Source organism: Syngnathus typhle, linkage group LG21, assembly GCF_033458585.1.
Source record: "Syngnathus typhle isolate RoL2023-S1 ecotype Sweden linkage group LG21, RoL_Styp_1.0, whole genome shotgun sequence".
Taxonomy (NCBI): domain Eukaryota; kingdom Metazoa; phylum Chordata; class Actinopteri; order Syngnathiformes; family Syngnathidae; genus Syngnathus; species Syngnathus typhle.
In genome coordinates this window covers 3,993,314-4,015,533 of record NC_083758.1, presented here as the reverse complement: position 1 = coordinate 4,015,533, position 22,220 = coordinate 3,993,314, and the positions used below count along the sequence as shown (strand labels likewise).

Below are 22,220 nucleotides of genomic sequence, written 5' to 3'. Positions count from 1 at the left end.
TGGAACGAGTGGTTTGGATTAATGCTTTGTTTAATGTGTGCTACGCTGTGATGTGGGCCAGGCTGGGCCATTTTTTAAAGTAAGTGGACAGTCAACAAGAAGTGACTCACTTCCTTTATTTCCCCAGGAGACCTTCCCCGGCCATTATGGCCAGCCAGCAGTGTGAGGCCACATAGTACATACATTAGTATGTAACTTAATCATCAGACTGGACTGTCTGTTGCCAAGGCGACACATTGACATCTGACATCCAAGAAAACAATGCAGCCGCTGTGGGTATTTATCATCAATGGTGTGGGCACATTTTGTTCTTAAATGAGTGTCTTTTTTTTAATTACATACAAAATTACAAATTAAAGAAGTAGGCTAAAAAAAATAAAAATCGATTATATTATTTGATTCATATCACGTATTCGCCAATAATTGTGCATTCTTTAATGACTTGTAAATTTATAAAAAATTAAAATTACTTTTTTTTTTTTACACAACTCTTTCTTCTGGTAGGAACCTTTGAAGACAGAACTTTTGTTCCTCTCCGGGGGAGGTAGTTAGTGACGGACTACCGCCGGCCATACTTCCGCTAATAACAATCCTAGCTAATCTACTCACAGGGTTGTTTTGTGCTACGATACATTTCGGAAACCATCATGGATGAGTGTGATAAAATAAACACATTTAATTAATGATAAGTATTCATTAGTCGTTGGTAATAAAAGTGAAGCAGAAAAAAATACTAAAAAGCTCCGACCGGCCACAACGTACTGATAACTCGCGCGATAGCCATTTTAGCATGTAGCCTGCCTATGTTTTGTCGTCGGTTATTCCTAATTTATCTTTCTTATAATCCGGGATTTCCTCGCTTCATTTTCAGATACATAAATGTTAAATCTTGATCTCAAAGGAAAGCGCGATCATGTTTCACACGACCGTTTCCTGACCGGAAAGCTTTTGAGAAGATTTTCCACTTGTGAGTAATGAATAAATATATATTGAAAAGTCTTTTTTGATATCTTTCATTTGATTTTTGTTTGTATTTGTTTCTCCATTGTTGTTGCAGTTTAGCATTCACTTTAAGCTTGCAAGATGAAGATGTTCTCAGTGTCCCACAAGACTGTCTTTGTGGTGGATCACTGTCCCTACATGTCCGAGTCCAGTCGTCAGCAGGTGGAGTGTGATGTCCTGACCAAGAGCCGAGGCCAGGGAGTCATCCCTCTGGCCCCTGTGTCCAAATCCCTGTGGACATGCGCTGTGGAGTGCTCGATGGAATACTGCCGCATCCTTTATGACATTTACCCGCTGGACAAATTGGTTAGTGAGTTGTTCTGGTTTGTTCCTGCAAGGGCAGGCCAGATGCTTTCAAGTAAAATCTATTTCTTTATAGATTAACTACATTGTGAGTGACTCGGAGTTCCACCTCTTAAATAGCTGGAAACGTGATTGCCAGAGCACTCATGAGGTTAGTATAACCCCTTAAACTAGTTTTTCCCGAATGTATTCAGAAAAAGTATTCAAACTATTCCATTTTCCTCGCCTGACAGCTTATGTCGTCTCTGGCTGCGGTGGGGCCCCCGAACCCACGCGAGGACCCCGAGTGCTGCAGCATCCTGCACGGGCTGGTGGCGGCGGTGGAGTCGCTGTGCAAGATCACCGAGCTTCAGCACGAGAAGCGTATCGCTCTGATGGACGTGGCTGAGCGGGTAGCCAACCGGGGTCGTATTATCTGTCTGACGAATGCTAAAAGGTAGACGACGCAGTGATGGAGACGTATTGTCAATTAGAAATGAAAAGTAGTGCTTAGGTGTCATGTTTCGTTAATTTCCTTTTTTTTTTTTTTAGTGACACTCATGTGCGCATGTTGGAAGACTGCATTCAGGAAACCATCATGGAGCAAAACAAGTTGGCAGCAGGGTCAGACAGGTCAGTTAGTCTTTTATTGTCGAGAGACAGTGGGTAGAAAAAGTCTACACACCCCTGTCCCAATGTTATTTTTTGTCATACACAACAATGAGACCAAGGTAAATAATTTTCAAAAAAAGAATTCCAGCATTAATATGGTCTGCAACCTGCTCAATTCAGATCCTGTGGTTGCACAAGTGCGCACACCCTTTTGCAAAAGGAATGTGGCATTTGATTAGGGGTGTGTAGACTTTGTATATATAGTGCACATACCACAGCACCTTTTTGCTTGTTTCAGGTTGATGGGCATCCAACAGTGTGAGCTGGTCCTTATTCACATTTACCCCCAGGGCGACGACACGCTCGTGTCGGACCGGCCCAAAAAAGTGGTAGGTGCTTCGAAAGCGTCCTTATTCCTATTTCCGTCCGCAACATTTCTTCTTGAACGTCGCTTTCGCTCAGGTGTCGCCTTTGCTGACAAGTGAGGTGCACAGTGTGCGCGCAGGGAGGCACTTGGCCAGCAAGCTGAACATTCTGGTCCAGCAGCACTTCGACTTGGCCTCCACCACCATCACCAACATTCCCATGAAGGTGAGTGACCTTTGGCCGCAACACCCACTAGGACCCATACTCGCGTTCCAAAAAAAAAAATCACTTGATGTCTAGCTTTGTAAAAAAAAAAAAGTTCTCATAAGCTGCACGCATTGCTCCACTCACGTCTGCTTTGAGTTCTCACTTTTTTCCCCCCCCCCACTTGCCGGCTCTCCCTCCTCGTTTCCGACGTCTCACTCTCACGCTGTTTATTTTCATTTCCTTTCGTACATCTCACCTGCACGTGGACGCGACTGAACCCTGCTGCTGGTTTCATGCTGTATTTTCTGTTTTGCTAGCCCACATTAAATGTTTGCGAACAGGTTAGTACTCGAGTCGCACGCACACACGCACGTGAGGAGGAAGGAGCAGAGTCCGAGTCATGTGTCGTGTCTTGTTTTTTTGTTTTCTCATGTGTGTCTCTTTGGTTGCCAACATTTATTTGTATGACGTGTGAGATGTTTAAAGTAAGCCAACGCTGGTCTCAAAACGATTTTCCGACTCGTAAATCACGGGTGGACTCGTTCAACTCAAACGAGTTCTATCTAGCAATTCGAATCCCCCCCCCAAATTATTTTGACCAGCTTTGTCTTTCCGCCCTTCAATCTGTTCACTGTCCGTCTGTTCCTCCTCCACTTACAGTCACCCGCTGTGTTATCCAGAACGACATCACACCTTTAGCTTTTAGCATATAGCTTCCTCCTTTTCCCCCCTTAATAAAAGGCACCTCCCATAACCGCAACATGAAATCAGCAGCGCGTGACAATTTGCGTGCTCTGATTCGACGTGGCACTGACGTGTTGCGTTTGTGTGTTTTCCGCGGACGGACAGGAAGAGCAGCACGCCAACACGTCGGCCAATTACGACGTCGAGCTGCTGCATCACAAGGACGCCCACCTGGAGTTTTTTAAAAGTGGTGGGTTAGGAACGCTCGATTATTAAAAAAAAAAAAAATGAATCACTGTTATTTTGAACAGTCCATTTGATATTAATGCATATTGCAAATTTTTTGAATGATTATTTTTAATCATGCAGTGTAATAGTCATAATTAAATTTTGATTACCGTATTTTCCGGACTATAAGGCGCACCGGACTGTAAGGCGCACCTTCAATGAATGGCCCATTTTAAAACTTAATCCTTATACAAGGCGCACCGGACTATAAGGCGCACCATTAATGCATCATGTCAGATTTTTAATCCAAATCAAATCATTCTCCATTTTATCTTTTTTATTTCAACTTCAGATGCAACAAATGACTTTATAATCACAAAATAATGATCTATAGTCTTTTTGATTCACGATTCATAGTCTTCAGCAGGCCACTTATGCTTGATTTCATGACACAATGCTTCGGGCCAGTTTGAATTTAGGAATTTAGTCCATATATAAGGCGCACTGGACTATAAGGCGCACTGTTCGGCTTTTGAGAAGATTTTACGTTTTTAGGTGCGCCTTATAGTCCGGAAAATACGGTAATTGCACAGCCCCTAGTTTTGTTCATGCTTTTTTTTTTCCCTCGCACAGGAGACTTGCACATGGCTGGCACCAGCACGCGGGAGAACGGACTCAAAGAAACGGTCACTCTGAAATGGTGCACGCCACGAACCATCTCCGTAGGTGCGTTCAAGCCAAACGAACGCTGGATTTATTTTGAATGACGCCCTGACGCATTTCCCCGTCGTTTAGAGCTGCATTACTGCACCGGAGCTTATCGCATCTCCCCCACTGACGTCAACAGTCGTCCTTCGTCGTGCTTGACCAACTTTCTCCTCAACGGTGAGGCGCTTTCGGAAACTCCTCAAATATCCCTCAGCAGCGTCGCTAAAGCGTCGCTAACTTTTATTTTCATTGGGAATCGAATCGTCTCCCAGGTCGATCGGTGCTACTGGAGCAGCCCAGGAAATCCGGATCCAAGATTATCAGCCACATGCTGAGCAGCCACGGCGGCGAGATCTTCCTGCACGTGCTCAACAGCAATCGCTCCACGCTGGAGGACCCGCCTTCCATCAGCGAAGGCTGCGGCGGGCGTGTGACCGACTATCGTATCACCGTATGTTTAGTCCGAAAACACAATTTCTCGTGTTTTTTTTTTTTTCCTGATTCCCTTGGTCTCTTTTAGGATTTCGGCGAGTTCATGAAGGAGAACCGCCTTACACCCGTCTGCGAGGCTTCTCATCATCCGGCGGCGAAGCTTCCGGCAGACCGCGCCAAAGCTCAGCTTGAACGCCACACACGTTACTGGCCCATGATCATTTCACAGACCACCATTTTCAACATGCAGGCAGTGAGCGCATTTTTGCCGTTCTTATCCGACTCAGTCTGATATCCTTCAGCTTGCCTTTCTTAACCCCCCCCCCCCCCTCCCTTTTCCACATCTAATAAGGTGGTTCCTCTGGCTAACTTGATCGTGAAAGAGACTCTGACCGATGAGGACGTTCTCACCTGCCAGAAGACCGTCTACAACTTGGTGGACATGGAGAGGAAGAACGACCCCCTTCCTATCTCCACTGTGGGTTCCAGAGGCAAAGGCCCCAAGAGGTTGGCTTGTGAATAACTTCCTGTCACTCCTCATAACCAGTTTTTGCTAATGTGACACATTTTTATGTATCTATGTTTTTTTTGTTCCTTGAAGAGACGAGCAGTACCGTATAATGTGGAACGAGCTGGAGACTTTGGTGAAAACCCACGCCGGGGCCACCGACAGGCACCAGAGGGTCCTGGACTGCATCGTCGCCTGCCGCAGCAAACCTCCCGAAGAAGAAGAGAGGAAGAAGCGGGGTAGGAAGAGGGAAGACAGGGAAGACCGGGCAGACAAAAACGGAGGCAAGGATGTGGAGGACAAAAGCTGGAAGGACTCGGAAAGGTGAGTTACTTTCATAAGTGTTAATCGAAAAGTCAAGGTAATGCCGTCACTTGACCGTGCTTTTGTTTTAGGGCAAAAAGTGCGCCGGATAAGGACAATCAAGAGTTGGAAGTCATCAAGGATTCACCGGACTCCCCAGAGCCCTTGGTCAAGAAACCCCGTCTGGCCACTGACGAGGTTGAGTCACCAGAGGGCGCCAAAGGTACTTGAATCCCGATTGAGTTTTCTCACCTTTATTAAACAAATTAATACAATTGTAAAAATGGCCCATTTTTGTGTTGCCACAGGACCCGTCTCGTTACTTTCTCTGTGGACCAATCGGATCACAACCAAGTCCAGAAAGCGCCGGGAGTTAATGGGCAGAGCGCGCTCAGTCAACAGCAAGTTTGAGCTGTACCAGCATCTCAAAGATGAAAACGGGTACAGTTGAAATCATCTAGCATATTCTCAGTTGTTAAATTAAAATAATAAATGACATTTTGTCTGTTTACAGGATGGATGTTCATGAAAATGGCAAGGCTTCCAGATGATGCTTTTCCACCAAGCAGCTGTTCTTCTGTGTATTTTAAACATGGGTGTCAGTCATTCCCGAAAAGCACGACTTGCCAATGAAATGATGAAATTCTAATTTTTTAACCATTTTTTGTAAATATGCCATTCTTCTATTGTATATTGCAATAAAAGCGAACCATGGATTGTATTACATTGACGCTCTCTTAATATGCACCTTACTTATCACTAATTAACACAATTGCCCAGTTTAGAGAAAAACAGTACCACTATGTTCGATTGATAATGCAACAACAAAAAGATATTTCCGTACGAGAACATTCTGTTTAAATTATGAAAGAAGTGACTGATCGCAGATGATAAAACTTGATAATTGCCAAAGTGAATAGAGACAACCAAAAAGAGCTATCGTAATTTAATTATTTTCATAAAAAGGAGTTGACAGTTAACATGAGTTCACAGAGGTGGCTGTCTCGATCTACCAACTTGCTGTGATTAAACTCCAAATGCATATTTATGTGATTAAAAGTTAGGAAACTTGGTGAAGTTTAGAATATAGTTTTAAATGTTAAAGAACGTTTTTAGCCCTTGAGGCTGTCATGGTTTTCCAAACTACTTTTTTTTTGTGGGGAAATAGTTAAAATATTTTTTTTATATATAACAAATTTAAAAATAATACATTCATAATTATGTGTTTATGAATCACAATAACAAAAAAAGTGCTCTCAAGGAGGCTGCCATCTTGGTTTCCTCACCGGCTGTGTCGTCATCATTTTCAACCAAATTTGGACTTCCGCTTGAGAAATGAAATGGAACGTAAGCGCCTGCTGTCCTCCTCCTCCTTCGACCCCACCCGTTTCGTTTCGTGCCGCTTCTTTAGTCTCAATTTAGTCCAAAGTTTACCGCTACCTAAGTCAGTGTTCCAAACTTAACAAAAGAATGTACGCGGGACGCCGCCGTTAAGCTGCTGTGATATCCAAACAAGTAACTGAAGGGGCTCGGCGGGGAGCGAAAACTTTCGGGTCAAAAATGGAGAACGACATCCTGGAGATGGAGTCCCTCTCAGATGCCGAGGAACTCGGGGGAGATGCCCGATTGGAAATGATAGAAGAAGACGTCGGTAAGGCAAACCAACTTGAGCTGCTTTTATACTTTATTGCATATTTTCTTTCGAAACTTCTTTAGAAAATCGGCCCTCCAGGCACACATGGGAAGGAAGACAATTCCATGCTCCATGAGTCATAACTTGACGAAAGTGTGTTGAAATCTGTGTGTGTTGTCATTTACATGGGTTTTATTTGTGCTGAGACTTGCTGGCAACACAAATTTATGTTTTGCTCCAGGGGGCGTGTCTCCATGCCCTATATATATATATATATACATATATATATATATAAATAAAAACTTTCATGTCCCAAGGGGTATCACATGGGCCCTCTGCCATTTTTTTTAGATGATGTGGTTCTGCCTAGCAACCGTTGCTTTGTTATTGCTTCCATTACTAAAATGGAATTATGCTGCAGAAGTGGGACGGAATGAAGTCCAACCTGTCTTTAAAAGGGGTAAAACTTGCTGTTTATTTGTGCAGCATGCTTGAATGTTACCCATTTTCTTTAGTGCAAACACTTACATTTACAACAATGGACAATATTTAGCAGAAAAACGAGCAAACTTATTTGTATTTAATCAAAAGGAGTTATGAAGAACTGCCCTCAGAATTAAGCTTCCACATTGGAATGCATACAGAAATCCAGATGATGTCATAAATTGCACTCCTCTACCCACATGCATTATTTGAAATTTTCCCCCCCACACAGATCTTGAGATAGATTTTTTCTCAGAGTTGATATTATTGATCTCCCTGCTACCCCTCAAACATCAGACATCAGTTAGTGCACTTTGCTTTAATGGCTCATTAATTATTCACACTCACACGCTTTGGTAGAATTATTAAGACTGAAAAAAATGGCGATACAAAGTTTTTGCTTTATTATGATCTTGAACTGAAATCACACATGGAAAAATAGAAATGTGTGTGAGCACAGACAGGAAGTTGTACTCACAATGGGGAGGGCATCAAACAGGTCTGAACAGGCAGCCTGGGCTAAAATAAATAACATTCAAAGAATGCATATGTTGCACTGTTGTGAGTGTGAGAGGAAGTGGTGAGGCAGCATGCCTCTCAAGATAATCATATTACTAAAATCGCAGATGTTTGACTTCCCTATCTGATTTCAAGCAATCCGCCATTTTTATCTTTCTCCAGTTTACCCCGAGGAGTTTCTGCCAACGTATCACGGAATCACGGAAGGCTCGACGGTTGTTAAAGTGCAACTGGTGAGCGTCATTATAGTTTACAGATTCATTAAACACATAAGAAACGATTTTCCATTACTGATCCATTATGCTTACTTAAAGGGTAAATCAAGTAAAAAAAAAATCTTGATATAAAATATATTCTATGTGGTCCCCATTTGTCTAAGCACAGCTTTCTGATTAAATTTTTTTTTTTGAAATTTGAATTAAGCTGCAAAATGGACCCATTTCTATCCATCTCAGCGGGCGACCATTTTGCTGTCGACTAAAAATGACATCACAGTTGCTCTGGGCTCACTCAGGTAACGACCAATGACAGCTCAGCTTACGAACGTCACATGACCAATCGCAGAAAACCAGTTAATATAATCCAATTTGAGAATAAGTTTTCTAGAAAATCTTGTATAAATTTAATATATTGAATCATAACACTGAGGAAAAAGTGCAATTTGGTAATATTATGGTTTTACATCACTGTAAGAACTGCAGTGGTGAAAGTAGCTACACTTGCCAAATCATTTTTTAACATATGAGTGGAGACTGCCAATGTTTGCCCGCCCCACATCGCCTTCATAAACCGCGACGACATTTAAAACCGTCATTGGCGCCGCACGGGCCGGTCGTCCTCCCCTCTCAGACATGCGCGCCATCGAGGAGGAACCCGAGTACGAGTTCCGAGCCAACAATCTACCTGAGCGGCTGCGCTTTCGTCCGCAGGCCGACTTCAACGAGAAGCCCGATTCGCTGTTCTTCAACGACGGCGTCCGCCGCATCGACTTCATTTTGGTCTACGAGGATGAGGACAGGAAGGAGTTTGAGAAGAGACACACAGTCGCACGGCGAAAGGTACACAGCCATTTGTATTTTATACCAATTTGCTTTTTTTATAATTTTGTTATATTATTATATTTTATATCATATTTATGAATCTGTACCAGGAGGGAAATGAACAGGATCATCGCTTGTGTGCTCTTTAGCTGTATTTCACAATAGAGTGGTGTACGTGAGCTATTGTAAGAATGCGAGTGAGTTCTTAATCTGCCCAAGCTGCTTATTTACCTGCACAAGTGTGTTAAGTTTGCTATTTGGAATTTCTTCAGTCACTTTTTACTTTTGCCACATCTACAAGAGCTTCTTCTTAAAGGGCTGGCTGCAGAGCAGCTTAGCCAAAATAAACATTGCTGGTATTTTGTGTTTACTGGTGAGTGACAATAAGGCGTTTTCCTCTTCTGCAGAGACGGCGGGAGTACTTTGAGGCCAGCCTGATGAAAATGGGAATGGAGTTGGAGGCCACACGATCTGTAAGTGGCTTCTTTTAGGTTTGCTGGTTTGGTTGTGGGATTTTATGTTAACTGGTTTCGGGACAAGTCAGGCATAGGTGCTGAATTTTGGACAGACTAAATGGTTTTTTAAAAAAAGTTAAGCTCTGAATGTAAATTAAATATAAAGAATAAAAATATGTAGAATAAAATTGTAGATTTTTTTTCATTCCAATTATTTCAGAAAAATATTTTTTATTCGACTTCCAAATTGAGTGTTCATAAAGAACTGATCAAGCAAATATCTCCGATGCAGGTGTCGGACGACAACCTTGTGTTTGTCAAAGTGCACATGCCGTGGGATACGTTGTGTACGTACGCCGAGGTGCTGCACATCAAGCTGCCCATCCAGCCCAACGACCTGTCGTCACAGCGCTCGCCGTGGTGGCAGTGGCTGTCGGCGATCACCAAGCCCTTCTACCCGAACGAGAACCTCATCAGAAAGGAAGCCGAGTTCTTCACCGCCCCCTTCGAGAAAGACCGCCTGGAGTACTTCTACGTCAAGGACAAAGATGTTTTCTTCACCTCGTCCATGCGGAGCCGGATGGTGAGATGGCGCCTCAAAATGGCCGTCGCTAGCATCGCAATAAACAACACCGCTCACTTGCAGGCTTATTACATTTTGAGTCGAGCCCCCTATGAGATACGAGGCAACGTGAAGAAGTTTGGCATCCGGAAATTATTAGACAGCGCTGTCTACAAAGCTGCTTATCCTCTCCATGATGTAAGTGGCGGCCGACCGATTGTTCCCCTGGCTGGAGGTTCACTCTGTGTTGTGTGTTGATCCAGTGTAGGTTTAATGTGAAGTCACAAGAAGAAGGCTGCCCCAACGAGAGGTTCCTCCTCTACAGTGAGTGGGCTCACCCGAGAAGCTTCTACAAGATGCAGCCGCTCAACCTCATAAGGTAACTATTTTTTTTAAAATATAATTTCATTATTTATGTTATTTATAAAGTATTTATTATTATTTTATTATTTATGTAATTATTTTTCTTAATTTTTTTTTATTATTATTTTATTATTTATTTGTTTGTTTGAGATTTTGTTCATTTTTATTCAGTATAAGCTTGGCTCCCACGTCACTCACCAGGCTAGGCTCCGCCTTTTAAAGCCACGCCCACTCAAATGCACTTCTTATTGTTAAGCCATTTAAAGTGAGACTCTCGTGCAGTGAATGAGATTTTGACAGTGTCTTTTTTTTTTTTTTGTTACAGGAAGTACTACGGTGAGAAAATTGGTATTTATTTTGCCTGGTTGGGCTTCTACACCATCATGCTGGCTCTTGCTGCTGTCGTGGGTCTCAGTTGTTTCATATACGGATACAAAACGCAAGAAACCAGCACGTGGAGGTATTCATCCCACACATTTCGTTTTCATCTCCCCTGTGGGTTCATTATTGTTCGTCCTCGGCAAATCGCTGGATTTGACAGATGAGATTTCTGCTGTCTTGTATGTTTGCAGCAAAGAGGTGTGCGACCCAGCGATCGGAGGCAACATAGTGATGTGCCCGCAGTGTGACCAGGAATGCAAATACTGGCTCTTAAACAGCACCTGTGAAGCCTCAAAGGTCAGGACAGCAGATATGAATTTATGTGCCGTATTAGAAGTATGAAAGCGGATTTAACGGAATGCTTCTGTTTTGTAGAAACTGTGCATATTTGACAATTTTGGCACGCTGGTGTTTGCGGTTTTCATGGCAATCTGGGGTAAGGCACTTTAGCTTAAAGTTGTTGTTGTGTTTTTTTCATGATTGAGATGTGCAGGTTTGTCTGTGTTCACCTCCTCACTGCAGTGACACTCTTCCTGGAATTTTGGAAGCGCTACCAGGCCGAACTGGAATACCAGTGGGACACGGTGGAGTTCCTGGAGCAAGAGCAGCCGCCCCGGGCTGAATACGAGGCCAAGTGTATATATGAGAGGAAAAACCCAATCACGGGGGTGAATTGCATTTTTGGTGTCATTTCAGTTTGGCGGAAATGTGTGAAAGATTATAGTAGCTTTTTGTGTGTGTGTTTATAGGTGAAGGAAAAAGTGCCATACACAGCCTGTGGACGATGCATTCGAGTGTCAATAGGAATCGGGACAGTTTTATTTTGGGTGAGATAATTGTGTGGTATTCTACACCACGAATTTTTTTTTTTTTTTTAAATTATCTTTGCATTTTGGACACACTTCTACTTTTCCGTTTGTTGACCTATTTTCCCCATTCCAAATATTCAAGCCTTCCATGATTTATTCCAGATTTTCAGTTTTCTACAAAATTTAGATTTTTCACACCGCAAATTCCCATTTATTCCCAATGAGACATTCAACAGAGGTTTCACTTGGTTCCAACTCAAAATATTCACTGCACCACTTAAAAAATTTTCCACACAGCAAAAAATTCACTTTTCACTATATTTTTTATACCAAAAATTACACAAATTCTCCTATCAACATTATTCTTTTTTTTCCTCTAGTTCTTCCATTATTGTTCCTTCAAGTCCAAACCCCATCATGATAGAAGTTTGCATATTTACGTCACAGATCCTGCTCATCCTGGCCTCCATCGTGGCCATCACCGTGTACCGCCTGGCCGCCTTCTTTGCCTTCTCGGCCAGGCTGCGAACCCAGGACCTGAAGGAGCTGGAGCCTCTCAAGGAGTACGTGACGCCGCAGATGGCCACGTCTGTCACGGCCTCACTCATCAGCTTTGTGGTCATCATGATTCTCAACATGCTATACGAGCGGGTCGCTATCTGGATCACTAACTTTGGTGGGTCGCTGAGATGACAACTAAAATCATTAAACATATATTCTTTATCCTCTGTGAAGAATGGCTAATGTTAGAGAAACCACCTCCATGTATATTCATGTATTTGTATTATACTGCCCTCCAGTGGTCAAATTACATTAATTTGAAATGCATCCCCTCGCCAAACAGAGCTGCCAAGGACCAAGACGGACTACGAAAACAGCTTGACGCTCAAGATGTTCCTCTTCCAATTCGTCAACTACTACTCGTCTTGTTTCTATATCGCCTTCGCGAAAGGGAAGGCCGTCGGCTATCCCGGACGACCCGTCTACCTCTTGGGAAAATACCGTAACGAGGAGGTAAGATTTGTCTTCATCTTGTTGCATCTCTGAGCCTGTTTGGATTTGTCTTCTGATTATTATTATTTTTTTCTATCCTCAGTGTGATCCCGGTGGTTGTCTGATCGAACTGACCACTCAGCTGTCAATCATCATGGGCGGTAAAGCCATCTGGAACAACATCCAAGAGGTCTTATTACCGTAAGCAAGCAAAAATAACACGAGAAGCGCCGGTATTGCAGTAGCAGCTCAGCTTAACTCTGACCTCGCCCGTGTGTCTCGCAGGTGGGTGAAAAACGTGATCTTCCGCTACTGCACGCATGCGCCGTCACCAAAGGTGACCCCTCGCTGGGAGCAGGACTACCAGCTTCAGTCCATGCCCAAATTGGGACTCTTCTACGAGTACCTGGAAATGGGTAATGGAATGGAAATATATTTTGAGATATCTGAATATACTGTAGATCAGGGGTGTCAGTCATTTTTTTCGCGGGCCGCATTGTAGTCATAGCTTCTTTCAGAGGGCCCAAATAAATGCATGAGCACCTCATATTATATACAGTAAAAAAGCTACAAAACAAACTGACAAATAACTCCTTTTCAAATCAGACGAGTAAAAACTGGTCAAATATTTAAAAAAAAAAGATATTGATTTGCAATTCTAGTAATGACACACGAATTTGACGCACAATTTGTCTTCGCGGGCCACGTAAAATGATGTGGAGTGCCGTATCTGGCCCCCAAACCTTAAATTTGACACCTGTGCTGTCCATAATATAGTGTTTTTTTTCCCCCCTTACGTAGTCATTCAGTTTGGCTTCGTCACCCTCTTCGTGGCCTCCTTCCCCCTGGCTCCGGTCTTGGCTCTGGTCAACAACCTGTTTGAAATCCGCGTGGACGCCTGGAAAATCACCACGCAGTTCCGCCGCATCGTTCCGGAGAAGGCCCAGGATATCGGCGCCTGGCAGCCTATCCTACAAGGCGTCGCCATCCTGGCCGTCGCCACCAACGTGAGTTTCCTCCGGCCGGTTTGACGTCCTCGATCGTACGACGTCACCGATTGTGGATTTCTCGGCATTGTGCCCAGGCGATGATCATCGCTTTCACATCCGACATGATCCCACGGCTGGTCTATTACTGGTCTTTCTCCGTGCACCCGTACGGGGAGCATGATTCTCAAACCATGCAGGGCTACATCGAAAGATCTCTGTCCATCTTCAACGTTAACGATTTCTCCAACTACAGCAGGCCGCTAAGCGCGCCGGAAAACATCACCATCTGCAGGTAAAAAGTGGACATTGCAGTAAAAAAAAAAAATCATGCCTGAAAAATCGACATTGTGGCATCTCACCACTGTCACTAACCTAATTTTTTTTTTTTTTGCAGGTATCGAGATTTCCGCTACCCACCCGGGCACCCTAAGGAGTACGAGTACAACATCTACTATTGGCATGTGATCGCTGCCAAAATGGCGTTCATTATAGTTGTCGAGGTAAGGAAGACGAGCGAAAACAAAAATAGTTTTGAGTTACTAACCGAATGTCTGTTGACAGCACATCGTTTACCTGACCAAGTTCATCCTGTCTTACGTCATCCCCGACGTGCCGTACGCCGTCAAAGAGCAAATGAAACGGGAGAAGTACCTGACCCAGGTGATCCTGCACGAGACCAACCTCAAGCTGGTCACCAAGCGCCTTAAGCCCATCCACGACGTTTTGCACAAGAATTCCGACGGAAAACGGGAAATTGCGTTGGATTTGGATATTTGAAAAAAGGACAAATGTGGCTCGTGAATGAAAATGAACAAAACTGTCAAGTTGGACAATAAGGAGAACCATCGCTTATGCGTCTGACTGCAGAGAGAAAATGAGGTCGTTACTTTTAGACAGCTCGTGATAAGCTTTACTGTTTTTAAATTCTGACATATATCAGTATTATTGAAAGCCATAGATTACGCTTTATTTTTACATCACAATCATTTCTCAACGTATACTTACAGACGGAATCCACGAGAGAAAAAATTGATTTGGATTATTTTAGCAGCAAAACAGTATGTGTGAAATCTCTCAAAATGTTGAACGTTTACAGGAAGTCCATTAGTCACTTTGTCAAAGTTTGATTAAGTTCCTGTCAAAAAAAATAGTAAAACACTCCATTTATAATGCTGCACTTTTTTAATGGAAATCTGAAGCGGGTCGGATGGCGTCCGATGACGTGACCACTGCACTGCACATTTTTGACTGCATGTTTATATCTGCAATACCTCTGCTGTATTATTGCCACGCTCTATGATGGTACTATAACCACTACAAAGGGCAATCGTCTTTTATACAGAGCTATTAAATTGTTTTCATTAAAAAGGTGCGTGCCGTTTGTCATTTTTGTCATGGAGGTGAGGTGATTACGTTTTTTAGTTTCTTGACTATAATTGTTCTTTCAGCGTAATCAAATTCATTTGACGGCTGAAATTGAGATTTGACATAACACAAGACATTAGTAAAAAAAAATAATAGTGTGTTTTTGCCATTTTGTTCATTTACTAGCAGACGGATGGGGCTTTGCTGATGTGTGACGTCATCAACGTGCGCAAAAACCACGTTGGCTTGTAGGCAGATAGTTCTGCGTGCGATATTTCCAACTTTTATTTCTATAGAATAGTGAATCTTCGATTTTACCTTTTTTTTGTGTGAATTATGAGTTCTCAAATCACTTGTGTCGGATGGGTGAAGCGAGGTGCTGCCAAGGAAACACCGGACAAAGTAAGTGAAATAGTCCGAACGATTTTCTCGCTAGCATTAGCTCTCTTATGCTAATCACAACAAGACTGTTTCCTTTTGTTTTATAAACACAATCCTGAAGGGGTTATCTGTGAATTATGTTCATGAAGTGAATTATTCTTTTTGTAGGTTGAGTTGACCCAGGAGGAGCTCCAACGCATCCTCAATGAGGCAAAAGATGAGCTGGGGTGCGTTTACGTGCAGTCTTTTTAATCATAATGTCTAAAAAAAATTTCTAAAAAAAAAATCAATCAATCAGGGAACAAGCACAAGATGAAGAAGAGGAGGATGACGGCATTGTAGCAGACAACGATGCTGGGGATGTTGCTGTGGAGGTTGTTGAAGTGGAAAATAAAGAAAAGGATGATGAGGACGATGACCTTGTAGAATACGGCTTAGATACCTATGATGAAGAAAATATAGGTAATTTCTTTTGACAACATATTATTTAGTCACCTGAGTAACAAGCAAGTATACTTATAAGAATATACATTATTCTTTTATTTTTACTAAATAGCAAGGGCCAACGTCGGGGACAGTCTGGCAGGTCTCGCCGTGTTCGCCTCTAATGAAGAAGACCCGTACATCACAATCAAAGACACTGTGAGTTGAATACTCGGTGAACATGAACCATTTGGAAGATAACATTTCATTATCTTTCGCTATTTTTAGGAACAATACGAGCGAGACGACTTCCAAATCAAGCCCAACGACAACCTCATTCTGGCTGGCAAGGCTGACAAGGACTGCTGCAACCTGGAAATCTACGGTAAACATCAAACCAAAGAGAATAATAGAATAGAGTTGAAAGGATTAATTACATTAACTATGCCAATTTGATTAATTGTTCAGCCAAATACAAAGCCACAGATTCTACAATAGAATGCTAGGATGGTGACCCGCTTAGAATATTGTTTAATAATGCAAAATAAAAAAAAATCCGATGAGGTAATCACTGAAAACCTTAATCAATTTCTTCCCAGTGTACAATGCCGAGGAGGAATCTCTGTACGTGCACCATGACATCCTGCTGCCAGCATATCCACTAAGCATCGAGTGGCTAAGCTTTGATCCAAACCCTGAGGAATCCCGATGTAAAAATCAACCTTATTTGTCATATTTTGGCATTGTGGAATTGGTGGAGATGTTTAATCTTTTCTTCTGCTATGTCCAGCCAACTACGCCGCGGTGGGCAATATGACATCACAGATCGATATTTGGGACCTGGACGTGGTGGACTGCCTGGAGCCTGTTTTCTCACTGGGCAGCAAAAATGTGAAAAAAAAGAAGAAAAAGACCAAGAGGGTAATTGTTTGGTTTTTTTTACGTATGTTTTTTATGTGTATGAATCCGTAAAGTGTGATGTCATTCTTCTTTGGGTGGATTTTAGGGTGCGTTGACGGATTCTCAGGATGGACACACTGATGCGGTGTTGGATTTGTCTTGGAACAAACTGGTCAGGTAAAGATGTTTTCTCAAAAATATAGTGCAGCATAACAGCTAAATGCTGATGCACCATGTTTGCGTTAAACTTTGGGCTCCAGCTCCTACTTTTTTTTTTCATTTAAGTTATTTAAGCACAGTATTGAATATTTTTTAGAATCAATTAGATGTACTTATGCCATCACCAGTTAGGAAATGCAAATTTTCCATTTTTTTTCTCAGGAATGTCTTGGCCAGCGGCTCAGCAGATGCGACCGTCATCTTGTGGGATTTAGCTCGCGGGAAACCCGCCACTACACTGTGCAGACATAGCGATGAAGTATGACGCAGATTTTTTTTCTTTCTGAATCAACACCGCTGACCATCCTTGTTTTTCTATTTTAGGTTCAGACGTTGGCTTTCCACCCGTTTGAGGCGCAGACTCTCCTGTCGGGATCCTACGACAAGTACGCCACATGTCAAGGTTGTTGAAGAGTTACATTTGTAACCTGCGCTTTTTTTTTTTTTTTTTTGCAGGACTGCTCTCCTGAGCGACTGCCGCAGCCCAGACGGCTACCGCACGTGGCGGTTCAGCGGTCAGGTGGAGCGCTTGGTTTGGAACCACTTTTCACCGTTTAACTTCCTGGTAGGTTATTTCAGGTCCAAATATTCGGAACCGGTTTATTGATCTGTGGCTGTTTCAGGCCAGCACGGAGGACGGCTTTGTGTACTGCCTGGACGCCCGTTCCAATAAGCCGGTTTTCACGCTGAAGGCGCACGACGCAGAAGTGTCAGGTATGTGAGAAAAATGACTCGAGTGTGAAGTAGTTCTTTGTTACTTCCACTTACACAACTTTTTTTTTTAGGTTTGGACCTGAGTAGCCAGATTAAAGGCTGCATGGTGACAGCGTCGGCAGACAAATACGTCAAGATCTGGGACATTTTGGGCGACAAACCCAATCTGGTGCATTCGAGGGACATGAAAATGGTAGGACTTTTGCAAAATGATTCAAATGAGGCAAATGGAGAAGGAGCTTGATGTTTGTGTCCGCAGGGCGTGATGTTCTGCGCGTCGTGTTGTCCCGATCGACCCTTCACTTACGCTTTCGGGGGACAGAAAGACGGCTTGCGGGTTTGGGATATCACCGATGTCACAGATGGTAGGATCAAAAATCTCTCAGATTGAGTCGCAAACGAGCTTTCGGTTGAAATGCTCTTGAATTGTTTTTCATGATTACTTCTAGTGGCGACAGTGTTCGGCAATCGGGAGCGCTTGGTGGTGAACAATGAATCTGAAACATCCGGTGCTGCAGCCATGGGAGTGATGGACACCTCGTAGTGGGACAACACCTATCCTGATATGACATACTGGTTAAAAAAAATGTATAAACAGTTTTGGAATATGCTAATATAATATGATTTGTTGGTATTTCATTCCTAACATAAAAGTCCCATGAAATACTATAATTTGATACAGTGTAATGATTTTAAGTGCATATTATATAGAAACATTTTATCGTTTTAGAAAATGAAAACATTCATTATCTTGGTGTAAAATGCTTATTTCTTTTGTTTAAATCAGGATTTATCCTGTCATTAAATGTAATGTGTTGTTTTATAAAAGGAGATAATATCACATTTCTATTAGTTTATTTAGTTTATCCAATCATTTTAGGATGCAAGTTAGTATTTCTTAATAATTGAAAAGTATGCATTCGCTATTTTTAAACTAAGTGAATTTATTCCCCTCTAAAATACAACTTGTACTTATCTTGTAAAATAAGAACGTAGTAAACAATAACAATAAAACGTGAATTATTTACAACGATTCACTTATTTACTAACTTATTTACAATCATCCCCCCTCTTCCCGTAAAATGGGAACTAAAGTAATGCGGAACCAATGTAAAATCTCCGCGATGCGAGTTTACCCGGAAACAATCGGTGGGGCACACAAGGAAACAGCAGCATGGCGTCGGGTCACCTGAGCAAAATAAACAGACTAATAACGACAGTTCTTAACTCTTACAGATCGCCACATGTCCAAGGTAATTATACTATTTTCTGTTTCTATTTTAAAATGTATCCCTTACGCAGCTGGCCTCCTTAATTTGCGAGTGAAACTAACGGTAACTCACTAACCTTGAAATGCTAATTGAAAACATTACAAGTGACATTTTAAATGCAAACTTGATAATAGTGAAATCTCAATAAATCATTTTTTGCAGCTTTGTGGGTTCCATTTCGAGATGCGTCCAATATCCGTGGTCCTAACATTGATGACTGCAGGTTTGTTTCTTATATTGTGTACCTGTTATACACTGTAATTTATTGATTTTATTTTGTCATTAGTGATATGGAGGTCGGTGTGACGTCAGACGGGAACACCGTTGTTTGCTACCATCCAACCGTGGATATTCCGTATGAGCTCACCCAGGTAGGAGTGCTCTAAAATACAGTATAGAAAACACAACTCATATTTCAGTCATTGCATTCATATCAGATGTACCTTCTCTTTGCTCCGCTGCAGCCGATCGAGAGGCCCGACCCACTGAGCAGCCCGGCCGAGACACACGAGCAGGTTCTGAAGGCCCACCTCAGCAAGGAGGTGCTTAGGGACAAACAGGGTCCCACCATAGAAGAGCTGAGCAAGATGTTTTTCACCACCAAGCATCGCTGGTATCCAGTTGGACAGTAAGTCAAAGGCGCACTTAGTGGAAAATCTAATATTTGAAAATCTACTTACGCTTGATTTTCCTCGCTGTTTATAGGTACCACATGAGACGGATAAAGAGGAATACGCCAAAGGACAGATAATTGTGTATATGTGTGTATTATGACTATGTTTCTGTATAATAAACTACAAATAAATACACATCTTTTTGCTCAACAGAATCCTGTTTGGGAGTAAAATAGGTTTTCAAAAAGTAAGAAATAGAATAAAAATGACTTATTTTAATACTTCCTCAAATTAAGTAGGTATTAAAATTGATACAAGTCCAGAGCGATATATCACCAAATATATAAATGTATATATTTTATTTACATGTATACTTGTTTTGAGGAATAAATCAATCAGAACAAAAGAAAATGGACAGTATAGTAGGAGCAAGTTAGTCATAGGAGCGTGTCTCTGAATTTGTTGTTTTGTTTTTTTGTTTTCGAAAACTCAAGAAGCAGACTGTCCTGACCGACTGCATTTTCTTCTGTGACGTCACACAAAACCGGAAGCGGGCGTGGTGGGACCCGCCCCGGCAGTCCATCCAGCCTAAGGAGAAGGCGACTTGCACGGCTCAAAATATAGATATTGGAAGAAAAAATAAACTAAAAAAAAGACACACAAAATGGCTGGTTTGCCTCGCAGAATTCTCAAGGTACAAACCAACATCACGCCGTTGAACGTGGGTGGTGCAGCGCGGTGTTAATTTCATCGCGAAAGGGTATTTTTGCTACATTCGGGTACGCGGATCCTGACGTTAGCATGGTTAGCTTTTCGGCTAACTGTCTCGTGTGTTATGATTGCAACTTTTGCTCCTTCACCTCATCATCTACGTCTGATTGCATTTTTTTTTCAATTTTATAAATTTGCGATCGTGTCGTGGGAACACGGATATAATGTCACATTTCAAGTGGAGCTATGAATGAGATTCTCCAGGCTAGCGACTTATATCTGCAGAAATCCACATAGCGAGGCTCAGTTTAAGTCACTTATCAAGGCCCACTCAGAGTCGTTTATTGAGCGGGTTTGGCTCAGACTTCCACACCACCATAACTGCTTTTAATCAAGTTTAGCTGGATTTCACGGCGATTAGCATAACAAAGCTAACTGACGGCTATAACTACTTCCTTGTTGCTCAGACATCACATTGAAAGCGTCGAAGTCATCTTTTGCTAATTGAAAGGTTTTATTAACATCAAAATATGTATAATATACTTTTTAAGAGAGAAAATTCAACGAGATTATGGCCATAAAAGCAAAGAGTATTTTTATGAATTTTTTTAACACACTTCTGCTCAAACTTAACTCTCTGAGTAGGCCTGAAAATGTGGAAATGTTAAGTGGCTTTTGGCATAGCTTCATTTAAATATGTTTGAATCCATTTCAAAACTACAATTTTGACAATTACTTAAGTCATTAAGGATTCCTATCACAAGTGTCACATGGACCGTGACGTGCGATAATCCCGACTCGTTTTCAGGAGACGCAGCGGTTGATGCAAGAACCCGTACCCGGCATCATGGCGACGCCTGACGAAGGCAACGCTCGCTACTTCCACGTGTACATCGGCGGACCCAAAGACTCACCTTTCGAAGGTGGCACTTTTAGACTTGAACTGTTTCTCCCAGAGGAGTACCCTATGGCAGCCCCCAAAGTGCGATTCATGACCAAAATCTACCACCCGAATGTTGACCGACTGGGGAGAATTTGTTTAGACATTTTGAAAGGTAAACTTTATTTTTTTTGCCCTATCTTGGTTCTTACTGGACTTACTTTAAATGCTCTCCCCTTCTTCATTTAGAGAAATGGTCTCCGGCGCTGCAAATCCGCACGGTGTTGCTTTCCATCCAGGCTTTATTAAGTGCCCCCAATCCCGACGACCCTCTAGCAAACGACGTCGCCGAGCAGTGGAAGAAAAGCGAAAGCACCGCCATCGAGACAGGTTTGTCATTTTCCAAATCATCTTCCGTTTCTCACCGCTTACGATTCCTTGATTCGCCCGTCCCTCGCAGCCCGAGCATGGACCAAGATGTACGCAAACTGCAGCAACGACCGTCACAGTAGCAGCACCGGCGTCTGATTGTGATCAACAATCTGTCAATGTTTGAAATTGACGGACAAAATACGATTATAAATCCACATCTATTTGAAAGAAATCTACTGTTGCAGACCTTGGGGGGTGACTTTTATTTTTTATTTTTTCCTTTATAAGATGCGTTTAATATGTGTTTGCGCCCCTCCCTCCTTCCACCCTTCGTCTTCCCTTGTGTTGCTATTTAAATGCATGGACAGAATGACCCCCCGCCCCTCACTACAGTCTTAAAATAATGTGTGTTGAGTATCATGGAAACGCCAGGCGCACACTGGTACGAAATCATCATGCATTAAAGCTGTCCTACTTTTAATACATGCATCGTCCATTTTTTTTATGGCGTATACACTCGAAATTGATTTTTTTCATGCCATGTTTTGTGATCCTCTTTGAAAGCTAAAACTATTTCCTTGAAGGGAGATGAAATGGTTTAAAAGGCTGCAAATGCAGAGTAGTGCACGATTCTGCCCGCTAGATGGAGCTACAGGATTTTAACAGGTTGACCACAAATAGAATGGACCAGTTGTGTGAAAATGGACCCAAAGCGTTATGAAAGTAAGTAAAACAGAAAATTACGATTTATCTCTGGTTGCGGCTACGTTAATAATGAAAAAAATATGTATATATTGCTGTGTTCCACAGA

The 22,220-nt window shown here is 42.3% G+C and overlaps 5 protein-coding genes across 7 annotated transcripts; all 5 read left to right on the top strand.

The window, feature by feature from the left end:
* The first annotated feature begins 540 nt into the window (after positions 1-540).
* ints13 (integrator complex subunit 13) lies at positions 541-6,053 on the top strand. 2 transcript variants are annotated; one of them, XM_061269176.1, is made up of 17 exons: positions 541-967; positions 1,063-1,308; positions 1,382-1,456; positions 1,539-1,741; positions 1,837-1,917; positions 2,195-2,285; positions 2,359-2,487; positions 3,319-3,403; positions 4,015-4,107; positions 4,177-4,266; positions 4,362-4,540; positions 4,610-4,774; positions 4,874-5,028; positions 5,123-5,353; positions 5,425-5,555; positions 5,641-5,773; positions 5,847-6,053. In XM_061269176.1, exons 2-17 carry the CDS (start codon positions 1,084-1,086, stop codon positions 5,881-5,883), a joined length of 2,103 nt encoding a protein of 700 aa, XP_061125160.1. In that variant the 5' UTR covers positions 541-967; positions 1,063-1,083; the 3' UTR covers positions 5,884-6,053. The 2 variants fall into 2 exon arrangements, with proteins under 2 accessions (XP_061125160.1, XP_061125159.1); XM_061269175.1 differs by having other exon boundaries at positions 1,058-1,308.
* Positions 6,054-6,652: 599 nt separating this feature from the next.
* Positions 6,653-14,927, top strand: ano6 (anoctamin 6). Of its 2 annotated transcripts, none has more exons than XM_061268981.1 (20): positions 6,653-6,983; positions 8,130-8,200; positions 8,897-9,025; positions 9,415-9,480; positions 9,755-10,045; positions 10,109-10,222; positions 10,288-10,403; positions 10,713-10,847; positions 10,960-11,065; positions 11,144-11,204; positions 11,291-11,436; positions 11,518-11,595; positions 12,025-12,253; positions 12,422-12,591; positions 12,674-12,771; positions 12,856-12,986; positions 13,372-13,577; positions 13,655-13,851; positions 13,954-14,059; positions 14,121-14,927. In XM_061268981.1, exons 1-20 carry the CDS (start codon positions 6,893-6,895, stop codon positions 14,334-14,336), a joined length of 2,757 nt encoding a protein of 918 aa, XP_061124965.1. In that variant the 5' UTR covers positions 6,653-6,892; the 3' UTR covers positions 14,337-14,927. The 2 variants fall into 2 exon arrangements, with proteins under 2 accessions (XP_061124965.1, XP_061124966.1); XM_061268982.1 differs by lacking the exon at positions 6,653-6,983 and adding an exon at positions 8,391-8,481 and having other exon boundaries at positions 8,124-8,200.
* Positions 14,928-15,140: 213 nt separating this feature from the next.
* Positions 15,141-18,233, top strand: pwp1 (PWP1 homolog, endonuclein). Its single transcript, XM_061269307.1, has 15 exons — positions 15,141-15,326; positions 15,474-15,532; positions 15,604-15,767; positions 15,862-15,947; positions 16,017-16,113; positions 16,328-16,438; positions 16,519-16,649; positions 16,735-16,805; positions 17,010-17,106; positions 17,172-17,233; positions 17,304-17,412; positions 17,471-17,561; positions 17,633-17,754; positions 17,821-17,926; positions 18,011-18,233. Exons 1-15 carry the CDS (start codon positions 15,261-15,263, stop codon positions 18,103-18,105), a joined length of 1,467 nt encoding a protein of 488 aa, XP_061125291.1. The 5' UTR covers positions 15,141-15,260; the 3' UTR covers positions 18,106-18,233.
* A 438-nt stretch (positions 18,234-18,671) lies between these two features.
* mrpl42 (mitochondrial ribosomal protein L42) lies at positions 18,672-19,661 on the top strand. The gene is made up of 5 exons (XM_061269315.1): positions 18,672-18,814; positions 18,995-19,055; positions 19,119-19,203; positions 19,297-19,460; positions 19,538-19,661. Exons 1-5 carry the CDS (start codon positions 18,736-18,738, stop codon positions 19,581-19,583), a joined length of 435 nt encoding a protein of 144 aa, XP_061125299.1. The 5' UTR covers positions 18,672-18,735; the 3' UTR covers positions 19,584-19,661.
* A 319-nt stretch (positions 19,662-19,980) lies between these two features.
* On the top strand, positions 19,981-21,890 carry ube2nb (ubiquitin-conjugating enzyme E2Nb). Its single transcript, XM_061269314.1, has 4 exons — positions 19,981-20,140; positions 20,966-21,212; positions 21,287-21,427; positions 21,498-21,890. The coding sequence occupies exons 1-4, from the start codon at positions 20,111-20,113 to the stop codon at positions 21,563-21,565; spliced, it is 486 nt and encodes a 161-aa protein (XP_061125298.1). The 5' UTR covers positions 19,981-20,110; the 3' UTR covers positions 21,566-21,890.
* Positions 21,891-22,220: the final 330 nt, after the last annotated feature.

Bases quoted from the DNA above. Each gene is read 5' to 3' on its own strand.
- ints13 (XM_061269176.1), top strand. From the start codon at position 1,084: ATGAAGATGTTCTCAGTGTCCCACAAGACTGTCTTTGTGGTGGATCAC. The intron at 4,108-4,176 runs GTGCGTTCAAGC...CCCGTCGTTTAG, and splicing joins GCCACGAACCATCTCCGTAG to AGCTGCATTACTGCACCGGA. The intron at 5,774-5,846 runs GTACAGTTGAAA...GTCTGTTTACAG, and splicing joins CATCTCAAAGATGAAAACGG to GATGGATGTTCATGAAAATG.
- ano6 (XM_061268981.1), top strand. From the start codon at position 6,893: ATGGAGAACGACATCCTGGAGATGGAGTCCCTCTCAGATGCCGAGGAA. The intron at 8,201-8,896 runs GTGAGCGTCATT...TTTCGTCCGCAG, and splicing joins CGGTTGTTAAAGTGCAACTG to GCCGACTTCAACGAGAAGCC. The intron at 10,046-10,108 runs GTGAGATGGCGC...GCTCACTTGCAG, and splicing joins CGTCCATGCGGAGCCGGATG to GCTTATTACATTTTGAGTCG.
- pwp1 (XM_061269307.1), top strand. From the start codon at position 15,261: ATGAGTTCTCAAATCACTTGTGTCGGATGGGTGAAGCGAGGTGCTGCC. The intron at 15,768-15,861 runs GTAATTTCTTTT...TTTACTAAATAG, and splicing joins CTATGATGAAGAAAATATAG to CAAGGGCCAACGTCGGGGAC. The intron at 15,948-16,016 runs GTGAGTTGAATA...CGCTATTTTTAG, and splicing joins ACATCACAATCAAAGACACT to GAACAATACGAGCGAGACGA.
- mrpl42 (XM_061269315.1), top strand. From the start codon at position 18,736: ATGGCGTCGGGTCACCTGAGCAAAATAAACAGACTAATAACGACAGTT. The intron at 18,815-18,994 runs GTAATTATACTA...CATTTTTTGCAG, and splicing joins CAGATCGCCACATGTCCAAG to CTTTGTGGGTTCCATTTCGA. The intron at 19,056-19,118 runs GTTTGTTTCTTA...TTTTGTCATTAG, and splicing joins CCTAACATTGATGACTGCAG to TGATATGGAGGTCGGTGTGA.
- ube2nb (XM_061269314.1), top strand. From the start codon at position 20,111: ATGGCTGGTTTGCCTCGCAGAATTCTCAAG. The intron at 21,213-21,286 runs GTAAACTTTATT...TTCTTCATTTAG, and splicing joins TTGTTTAGACATTTTGAAAG to AGAAATGGTCTCCGGCGCTG. The intron at 21,428-21,497 runs GTTTGTCATTTT...CGTCCCTCGCAG, and splicing joins AAGCACCGCCATCGAGACAG to CCCGAGCATGGACCAAGATG.